The sequence below is a fragment of the Triticum urartu genome, chromosome 4 (assembly GCF_003073215.2).
Source record: "Triticum urartu cultivar G1812 chromosome 4, Tu2.1, whole genome shotgun sequence".
Taxonomy (NCBI): Eukaryota; Viridiplantae; Streptophyta; class Magnoliopsida; order Poales; family Poaceae; genus Triticum; species Triticum urartu.
The window spans coordinates 556,014,701-556,025,126 of record NC_053025.1 but is presented as its reverse complement, the minus strand read 5'-3'; the positions used below and the strand labels follow the sequence as shown (position 1 = coordinate 556,025,126).

The 10,426-nt window shown below is 44.6% G+C and overlaps 2 protein-coding genes and 1 long non-coding RNA gene across 3 annotated transcripts; 2 read left to right on the top strand and 1 right to left on the bottom strand.

Moving 5' to 3' along the window:
• The first annotated feature begins 355 nt into the window (after positions 1-355).
• On the top strand, positions 356-3,085 carry LOC125552656. The gene is made up of 5 exons (XR_007303717.1): positions 356-636; positions 739-1,566; positions 1,684-1,839; positions 1,943-2,133; positions 2,230-3,085. It is a non-coding gene; the product is annotated as an uncharacterized LOC125552656 (long non-coding RNA).
• Positions 3,086-3,152: 67 nt separating this feature from the next.
• Positions 3,153-4,400, top strand: LOC125552654. Its single transcript, XM_048716284.1, has 5 exons — positions 3,153-3,343; positions 3,426-3,524; positions 3,611-3,867; positions 3,967-4,043; positions 4,137-4,400. The coding sequence occupies exons 1-4, from the start codon at positions 3,185-3,187 to the stop codon at positions 4,010-4,012; spliced, it is 561 nt and encodes a 186-aa protein (XP_048572241.1). The 5' UTR covers positions 3,153-3,184; the 3' UTR covers positions 4,013-4,043; positions 4,137-4,400.
• A 96-nt stretch (positions 4,401-4,496) lies between these two features.
• Positions 4,497-5,090, bottom strand: LOC125552655. Its single transcript, XM_048716285.1, has 2 exons — positions 4,865-5,090; positions 4,497-4,778 (listed from the first exon to the last, which is right to left on the bottom strand). Exons 1-2 carry the CDS (start codon positions 5,078-5,080, stop codon positions 4,497-4,499), a joined length of 498 nt encoding a protein of 165 aa, XP_048572242.1. The 5' UTR covers positions 5,081-5,090.
• Between the last annotated feature and the right edge of the window lie 5,336 nt (positions 5,091-10,426).

The following is a 10,426-nucleotide window of genomic DNA, read 5'->3' as shown; positions in this document are numbered from 1 at the left end:
ACGTTGCTGATTCACATCCACAATTTTCTTCAATCAGGACGATGTGGCATTCTGACGACCAGTTAACACGCAAGTTGGTTTCCTTTAGGTACAGTTCGCCGTACTGAACCAAATAAGTTGTTTTGTTTCACTAATTGTCAGGCCTTGCCCATGATTTTGACAAGTGTCTGGGTTAGTAAGATGTGCCCCATGCGTGCAGTACATTTACCATGATGCATGTCATGTGATGATGGTTATCTAACACAAGTTTAACACTTGGCTGGAACATTTCAAATCAACGACGCGTTCAGGTTTTAGGTGTGATGGCCGCTAATAACCATAGAGATATCATTACCCAGTTCAGGTTTTATGCGTGAGGCCCGCTGCTGTGCATCAAATTTGCGCTGCGCATCCTGGTTCTCTTTTCAAAGTCATGTCTCTTATGGGAATTTACTACGTCGTCACCTCACCCACAGTTGTCTCCATCTAGCCCTGCCCTCGGCATTCATCTCTCCAACCCCCGCTGTTCTTCCCCTGCTATTGTTCTGAAGGAGCCAGCCAGAGCACCGACTCCCTCGTCCCCGGGCGTCCAGGCGATGCCGAGGTTGATTCTTGGCCGGTGGCGTGCGGCGTACGGTGGAAGAGTTCTCCTGAAAGGTACCCACCCTCGCCCCCCTCCTCTGTTTTTCACGTTGTGGTGCCATATCCGCCTCTGTTTGTGGTGTTTTGCTCATCCCTAGCTCGCTTCTGTTCGCATAGGCAGAAGTTTTTTGTTGTGAGGCCGTTAGAGAAGTGAGGATAACATATTTATTTAGCGGGATACAAGATGCTATGGTGATTAATCGTGTAGAAAACAGTGACCAATCCCCAGAAGATTGGGTTAGTGACGAGGATGGTTCAGGTGGTTTCACTGGATTACCAGGGACACCATGTTTTACTTCCAGGCTTTCATTGCTCAAATTTGGTTCGGTTGTTGCCAAGTTCAGTGATTTCAAGCGGCAACTAGTTATGGAGACTGGTTTTGGGGGGTTTCTAGAGGTGAAGGCATGGCAGAAGATTAATCTGAAGTATAGCGCTTTTTTAATGGACCGAGTGCATGTAGAATCCAGCACAATCAACCTTGAGGAACAGGGCGTGCTTGAACTGTCCGAACAGAAGCTTAATTATGTTTTTGGCATCCCCTCCGGTGAATTCGATATAAACGGCAAAGGCGTCGAGCCATCAGAAGCCTGCATCGAGTACACCCGAATGGCAGCATCATTCAGCGACAAAGGCACACATAGCCTAAAAGCAGCTGAAAATGTTTTGCTTGGAGCTATATCAGAATCGTCATCCCAAATACAGCAGGACTGTTTCAAGATTGCATTTGTTATTTTTATAATCGGTCATGTGCTGACTCCCACCTCCAAACATGATTATATATCCATAGACTTCTAGGCTGCACTGAATGACATTAGCAAGATCAAGAGTTGGAACTGGGGAGAGTATGTACTGAAACACTTGTTTCAAGCTGTCAGAAAGTTCAAGACAGATGTTTCAAAGAGAAACCCAACCATCCACATAGTTGGCTGTCACTTGTTTCTGCAGGTATGTGGTCCAGTTTGCACAAACTAGTGAGCTATTTCATTTTTCAAACTTCTTGCTGTGCCAATCTAGAGCCCATGCTAATGCATTTGTTCTATGTTGTCGTTACATATAAATCAGGTTTTTGTTCTCGATTGTCTCGACCTTGGTATACTAAACAAGCCGCAAGAAATAACCCCCCGCATAGGTTTGTATGATTATGATTCAATGAGGAAGATGGTTGAGAAGATTGCAGTGAACATATCTCCTGGGGAGATTTCCTACCACGGGGGAGCGGTAATTATCGTCTTCTTAATTATTGAAGTTTGCGGTTTGTGATATATTTTCTTGTACTTGTTTTTCCACGCACCATACTAAAAACTCTCACTGTTTGCTTTAGGTTCGGCCCGAGCTCTCTGTTAGCCAGCCGATTGAACTCCATGCGAAAGATACATGCTCCCTAAATCCCCCCAAACAAGCAACAGCCCGTAAAGAGCAAGCATACCATCCACGCCAATGCTACGGTGTAATTACACAAGGACTGGCCCACAAGATTTTTCAAATTACATCCACACAAAATACCCGAACATAGTAAGTGTGCCAAAACATGACCATTCATCTGTTGCCCTGTGATGACATATATTCATGCCTTGTGACTAAACAGTTATCTCTCTAACAAACATCTAGTCAGCAGAGAAGCTGGGTATTCTTCTTCGCGAGCAGAATGCACATGGTCTCGCTAATATAACAGAAATGCGCCAAGCCTTCCAGACAAACATGTTCACTTTCACAGACAAGCTTATGGCCTGTCTAGCAGAAAGTTGTACTTGCTACAAGGCATTCGGCCGCAAATCTTGCATTTTGAATGGTGAAGGCACAACCAACTGTCAACCACATCCTACAACATCAACAGACCAGAACCAATTCAACACTCCTTTAGTAAGCAAGGTTGGGCCACGCTTGCCTGCACCAGGCCACCATGAAGGTGCATCAGCAACATGAAGCTTTTCCAAGAACTTTTCCAAGAAACAAAACAATCCCAACACCCTTCATGTTATTACTTTCACAGGAGCCATGTCAGCTACCAGCACAACATCTAGAAAAAGGGAAGGAAGTATATCATCTAGTGTGCACTCTGGGTTAGCAAAGAAGCAATGCTCACGCGATGCACAACCGGTATCACCACTGGCACCAACACATGAGATTGAAAAGCAAAGCCAGATGGCCATAGCACAGGATTCGTCGGTTATGGAGATTGCTAGCACGATTGCCAGCATGTACGATGATCTAACGACCATTCTTGTAACACATTATGCTGAGATCCGGCCATCTCCTGAGTTCATCTTGTTTGGATCAACTACAGAAGGCGCACCTTTGAAGATCGACCTTCCTAAATGCAATTTCGACAGAGACCCATGGGTTGTTGGTACAGTAACCGCCCCACCACCCGAGAACGCTCTCAGAGCTATAAGAGACTGGATGGCAGCAACTTCTACCTTAAATCTTCAGAGGCAAGCATAACCACTCAGCAAACATACACTGATGGGTCTCTAAATTTTCAGAGGCAAGCACTAACCTTTTCCATTCATCTTTTGTGATTAACAGGCCATGGGTTGTACACCCCAAACCTTGTTTCATCTCAATGGATGGCTTAGATATTCAGCAACAGCTTGTGGCACACGAGAAAATGTCCCATGAAATTTGTACTTCCATCTTCTGCAGACTTGCCCAACTTGACATGTGCTTCTCAAAAGACACTCCTGGGATGATATGGAGGAAATACATCGAGCCCGATTATGCGGTGAGTGACACCATCATACCAAGCCCCAATTTTAAAATTATGGCACATTTTTGCTGACCGCAAACCTTTTCCGAATGTGCAGACAATTGTTCTGTCCAATGCCGACCCACTGACCGTGCACTCCATTAGGGCTAGCTTCCAGGAGGGAACCGCCTCTTGCAACCCAACATCATGCCGCATGGTAATCCGACATCATTCAAACACTTTCCTTTTTTGTGCAACCTTACATCCCCATTGAAATCACTTTTTTCCATGTCCATTTGTTAGTGGTTTATTCCAGCTATTCTCCTAGATGGCTGGGTGGTTTATGCATTTGACATGCTGCGCAACCGAATCGTCGTTTATGATCCTGCTGTTGGCCCATTCGGATACAGTAATCGCCGAGTCAGCATGCATGAATTTGTGAGCAACAAACTTCATGCTGCTCTGTTTAACTGCCTCTACAGTTTTTTCAGTCCATGGCATTGTGAATCAACTCACTGGACACGTACATTTCCAATCATAATGAGAGAACAATTTCACAAGTAAGCCCCCCTGATCCACCACTGCCTATACATGAACAGCCATTATCCTTGTCAAGTAATTCTCACTTCTTGGATTTCATTCTTTAATTCGATATGCAGGGACGAAGCCGGATTGTGTGCCACTTTTTTTTGCAAGGAACTATGACGGTGACAAGTTGCAAATCCCACTCACCAAAGTAAGCTCTTCAGATTGAATGAAACACCAAGTCCCTGAGGATGATTTAATTATTCAAAAACACTAATGTCTCATCGACTATCTTATCTCGTAGGAAACACTCGTATCGCACATCAAACTCATGTTGTACGAGCTGATGAGGACGCAAGGAAACCAAACAAAAGATGCCAGCGACTCGCTCAAAGCAATTAAAGGGTCGTTTGTCGTTCTATAGGCAAACATTGTTGTTTTAAGGAAGAGGTAGCCATTTATGTGACAACTTGACTAGATATGGCATTTGTGTGTCTGGCATCTTCCCATTTTAATCCCATGTTGTAATGAAGCTTATCAGAGCTAAATGCAAACAAGTTATGACAAACTAGTTTTCATCTGATGCAGTTACAGGATAGACATGGGGATACATGTATGGACACCAACGTTAGATATGTTCCAAACTGGGCTACCAAATAATTTCCTACACAAATAAACTATTCCACACCAGTGCCACAACCAACACAAATAGGGCCACATTTTTCCAGTAGCCACACCTTGCGGTCACAGGCAGTCGAGCTACTGGAGCTGGATGATTCTCTACCTGGACAACCTGCCTCTCTTGCACAGCCATCGCTCCCCTGCATAGTTCAGAATTCATCATCTCCAGCAGGCGAACCTTGTCTCGCAGATCAATCAGCAGTTGCTTCAGGAAGCAATCTTCAATGGGATCGTCGTGCCACTCATAGAAGTTGCACCCTCCCATCTGAGCCCAAACCATAGCACATCATATCAACTAGAAAGCTCACGCTAAAACACAGCAGAAACAGGTTGGTTGTAAGATTGACTTACCCTTGACATGGCACATGTTTTGTACCTTCTTCCAGGGTTCTCGTCACTCCAGGAGATCCACATGGTTGCTTTTGGCTTGTGCTTGCATTCACAAGGCGTTGGTGGTTCGTAGTCCATAGGCCCGACCCTGTACCTCACCGGGGACCTGTTTTGCCCATGGAAGCCAGGCCTGGAGGAAGAAGCAGATCTAGAGCTTGAAGAAATGGAATAAGACATTGCCGTTGGATGTGTGTGTGGGAGGATGGTGGTGCTGGGTGCCTGGCATGGTCATTATATAGCCAGCGGCTCCCTCCCAATGGTCCGATTCTTTCAAATATTGTGGCTGGTGCTGCTCGCGGCACCCATTTGACTGTGGCGTACATGTGGAGCCGCAGAGATACATGTCTCCTAGTCAACTAGGTACGCACACTAGTTTGTTAGGTACCAATCCAGTCGCACAGTTCACCCAACTATGCTGCCATTTGACAAATCAACCCCGTAGTCTGTATCTTAAGAGGACCAAATTCAGGTCAACACAAACAACACACAATCTTGCAAATTGTCACGCTGTCACGCAGAGCAGCACACGCCATAGATGATTACAACTAAATAGGTTCAACCAACCACCCATCTGCCACATCCAGCACGTGGCATTGACAGGCAGAACCAGCAACAAGCCAGTTACAAAATGATACATGGTTAAGTTCTACATTTAAGAACAAACGTCGCTCGTCCATCAGTGCCAGCAGAAATCCAAAAGCTTGACACCATGGCATGGCGACTGGATCCTACTCCTCCTCCTCCACCTGTTCCATGAATCCTGGGTGAGGAGCAGTGTTGCCGTGGCAGGCAATTGTCTCATACAGCATCCTCCGGCGCCACCCGGGGAGGCCAACCTTTTGTTTGTTCATGCAAATAAAGAAGGAATCATCATAATGCTGTCGATAACTCATGTAGTTGCGATAACTAGTTACACGGAACGGGAGCAAACTTACAACTGGGACAGCTTGCTCCAGTTCGTGACCGTTGTAGTTGTCAGCATAATAAGCAAGGTAGCCAGGAGATTGACCGCTTAAACATTTAGTTTGCCAAACACGTTTTTAGCACATGATGTAACCAGGGCGTGATCAGCTAGAACGAACGGCATTTCACGACGGGAAATATGTACCTGCCGCATGCCACATGCATGTCCTGGTTGTACACCACGGTCCATGCAGAAATGTCCATGTGCCAGCTGTTCACCAGTATCGTCCCAAGGATTTGCATTCCTCTTAGAAGCATGCGCACTGTCCCCCATGCTTCCCCTCGTACACGTGCACAGGCAGCTGTGTGTACAAGGGATCAAAGACCGTGAGCCTGGTGCGCTCCATGTCGAAGACGTACAAGCACCACTCATGGTTGAGCCAGACGGGGAACATGATCTGCAAAGAAAATGTTTCTGATGTGAGTTTGAAGCATTTCTGTGCAATAAACAAAGTCTGAAATTTCGAGGTTTGTTTAACGCACCAAACGACAAGTGGCAAGCCTGAACCCAAGGTTTGGCGCAGTAAGCAAGCCAATCAACATAGCACGCCCCACCTCAGTATCAATGTTTTCCATGTGGAGCTTCAACAAAAAAACGAGAAAGGCGTAGAGATGTCAGTGAGATGGCCCGAGTCAGGTTATGGTTACACTAGGCTGATGCATTATTGAATATGCACTCACCACAGCATCTGGTGGGGCAAGACCCCTCCAGTTTGGCAGGTGCACTCTTTCCACCATTCTCCTCTCCCTCTCATTCCACTCACGAGCGTCAAGGACACTGTACATCATCTCTCCATGCAAACTGAACTGGTACTTAATCTTGTGACCATCTATCCTCAGCACAGTAGGGGAGTGGTGCTCAAACCAAGTCCTGATAAACACATACAACAACAATGGCATTTTAACTACATCCAGAACAACTTGTTGTCAAAATCTAGCAAACAATACATCTATGGTAACTAACCTGCTTAGTTCATTTGGGTTGGTTAGCAGCGAGACAGACTCATAGAAGTCAGCGCACACGTAATCTGGATAAAAACATGGTGAAGCTCCAACTCAAATGGTGAATATCCGTATTCCGGTGGAGGTGGCAGTGGCGACGGAGGCATTGCTGGAACCACAGCTACTAGTACATGGAAGCAGTTAAGCGGTGCTGCCACGTGGCAAAAAAAAAATGCATATGTTCAGTTCTTGACTAACCTAGAGGGACAGGGGTACTCTGTTGGCCACCATCTGGGAGCGTAAGCCTCTTGTTTCTGATACGTCCATTTTGCATCATGCTTTTATATCAATATTTATTGCATTATGGGCTGTTATTACACATTATGTCACAATACTTATGCATATTCTCTCTTATTTTACAAGGTTTACATAAAGAGGGAGAATGTCGGTAGCTGGGATTCTGGCTGGAAAAGGAGCAAATATTAGAGACCTATTCTGCACAGCTCCAAAAGTCCTGAAACTTCACGGATGATGTTTTCCAAATATATAAAAAACATTGAGCGCAAGAACTTCACCAGGGGGCCACACCCTGCCCACGAGGGTGGGAGGCGCGCCCTACCCCCCTGGGCGGCTCCCCCTACCTCGTGGCCCCCCTGGTGGCCCTCCGGTGACCATCTTCTGCTATATGGACTCTTTCGATGGGAAAAAATCATAAGCCATCTTCTTGGACGAAACTCCGCCGCCACGAGGCGGAACCAATCTAGGGTTCTGGCGGGGCTGTTCTGCCGGCGAAACTTCCCTCTCGGAGGGGGAAATCATCGCCATCGTCATCACCAACGCTCCTCTCATCGGGAGAGGGCAATTGATACGTCTCCAACGTATCTATAATTTTTGATTGCTCCATGCTATATTATCTACTGTTTTGGACTATATTGGGCTTTATTTTCCACTTTTATATTATTTTTGAGACTAACCTATTAACCGGAGGCCCAGCCCAGAATTGCTGTTTTTTTGCCTATTTCAGTGTTTCGAAGAAACAGAATATCAAACGGAGTCCAAACGGAACAAACCTTTCTGGAACGTGATTTTATTCCCGAATATGACCCAGGAGACTTGGACCCTATGCCAAGGAAGCTTCGAGGTGGGCACGAGGTAGGGGCGCACGCCCTATACCCCCAGGCGCGCCCCCACCCTCGTGGGCCCACCGAAGCTCCACCGACGTACTTCTTCCTCCTATATATACCTACATACCCCCAAACGAACAGATACAGAGCCAAAAACCTAATTCCATCGCCACAACTTTCTGTATCCACGAGATCCCATCTTGGGGCTTGTTCCGGAGCTCCGCCGGAGAGGGCCGTCATCACGGAGGGCTTCTACATCACCATAGCCTCTCCAATGAAGTGTGAGTAGTTTACCTCAGACCTTCGGGTCCATAGTTATTAGCTAGATGGCTTCTTCTCTCTTTTTGGATCTCAATACAAAGTTCTCCCCCTCTCTTGTGGAGATCTATTCGATGTAATCTTCTTCTTCTTTGCGGTGTGTTTGTTGAGACCGATGAATTGTGGGTTTATGATCAAGTCTATCTATGAATAATATTTGAATCTTCTCTGAATTCTTTTATGTATGATTGGTTATCTTTGCAAGTCTCTTCGAATTATCAGTTTGGTTTGGCCTACTAGATTGGTTTTTCTTGCCATGGGAGAAGTGCTTAGCTTTGGGTTCGATCTTGCGGTGTCCTTTCCCAGTGACAGAAGGGGCAGCAAGGCACGTATTGCATTGTTGCCATCGAGGATAACAAGATGGGGTTTATTTCATATTGCATGAATTTATCTCTCTACATCATGTCATCTTGCTTAAAGCGTTACTCTGTTTTTAACTTAATACTCTAGATGCATGCTGGATAGCGGTCGATCAGTGGAGTAATAGTAGTAGATGCAGAATCGTTTCGGTCTACTTGTCACGGACGTGATGCCTATATACATGATCATGCCTAGATATTCTCATAACTATGCTCAATTCTGTCAATTGTTCAACAGTAATTTGTTCACCCACCGTAGAATACTTATTCTCTTGAGAGAAGCCACTAGTGAAACCTATGGCCCCCGGGTCTATTCTCATCATATCAATCTCCATCACTTTAATCTTGCTTTGCTTTTTACTTTGCCTTTTACTTTTCACTTTGCATCTCTATACCAAAAATACCAAAAATATTATATCTATCAGATCTCACTCTCGTAAGTAACCGTGAAGGGATTGACAACCCCTAATCGCGTTGGTTGCGAGTAGCTATCGTTTTGTGCAGGTACGAGGGACTTGAGCATGTCCTTCTACTGGATTGATACCTTGGTTCTCAAAAACTGAGGGAAATACTTACGCTACTCTGTTGCATCATCCTTTCCTCTTCGGGGAAATCCAACGCAAGCTCAAGAGGTAGCAAGAAGAATTTCTAGCGTCGTTGCCGGGGAGTCTATGCAAAAAGTCAACATACCAAGTACCCATCACAATCCCTATCTCTCGCATTACATTAGTTGCCATTTGCCTCTCGTTTTCCTCTCCCCCACTTCACCCTTGCCATTTTATTCGCCCTCTCTTTCTCAATCCCCTTCTCCTTCTCTTTCTCCGTTTTCCTTTTTCTCGCTTGCCTTTTTGTTTGCCCGTGTGTTGGATTGCTTGTTTGTCGCGATGGCTCAAGATACTACCAAATTGTGTGACTTCACCAATACCAATAATAATGATTTCCTTAGAACTCGGATTGCTCCTCTTGCCAATACTGAATCTTGTGAAATCAATACTGCTTTGTTGAATCTTGTTATGAAAGATCAATTCGCCGGCCTTCCTAGTGAAGATGCCGCTACTCATCTGAATAGCTTCGTTGATTTATGTGATATGCAAAAGAAAAAGATGTCGATAATGATGTCTTTAAATTGAAGCTATTTCCTTTTTCGCTTAGAGATCGTGCTAAAGCTTGGTTTTTGTCTTTGCCTAAAAATAGTATTGATTCTTGGAACAAGTGCAAAGATGCTTTTATCTCTAAGTATTTCCCTCCCGCTAAGATCATCTCTCTTAGAAACGATATTATGAACTTTAAGCAACTTGATCATGAACATGTTGCACAAGCTTGGGAGAGAATGAAATTAATGATACGTAATTGCCCTACTCATGGTTTGAATTTGTGGATGATTATACAAAAATTTTATGCCGGATTGAATTTTGCTTCTAGAAATCTTTTAGATTCGGCCGCGGGAGGCACTTTTATGGATATCACTTTAGGAGATGCTACTAAACTCCTAGATAATATTATGGTTAATTATTCTCAATGGCATACTGAAAGATCTTCTAATAAAAAAGTGCATGCGATAGAAGAAATCAATGTTTTGAGTGGAAAGATGGATGAACTTATGAAATTATTTGCTACTAAGAGTGTTTCTTCTGATCCTAATGATATGCCTTTGTCTACTTTGATTGAGAATAACAATGAATCTATGGATGTGAATTTTGTTGGTAGGAATAATTTTGGTAACAACGCTTATAGAGGCAATTTTAATCCTATGCCATATCCTAGTAATCCTTCTAATAATTATGGGAATTCCTACAACAACTCTTATGGAAATTATA

Coding starts and splice junctions, on each gene's coding strand:
- LOC125552654 (XM_048716284.1), top strand. CDS start 3,185: ATGGATGGCTTAGATATTCAGCAACAGCTTGTGGCACACGAGAAAATG. Junction 3,525..3,610: donor ACCCAACATCATGCCGCATG/GTAATCCGACAT, acceptor TCCATTTGTTAG/TGGTTTATTCCAGCTATTCT. Junction 3,868..3,966: donor ATGAGAGAACAATTTCACAA/GTAAGCCCCCCT, acceptor TTCGATATGCAG/GGACGAAGCCGGATTGTGTG.
- LOC125552655 (XM_048716285.1), bottom strand. CDS start 5,080: ATGTCTTATTCCATTTCTTCAAGCTCTAGATCTGCTTCTTCCTCCAGG. Junction 4,779..4,864: donor AAACATGTGCCATGTCAAGG/GTAAGTCAATCT, acceptor GTTTGGGCTCAG/ATGGGAGGGTGCAACTTCTA.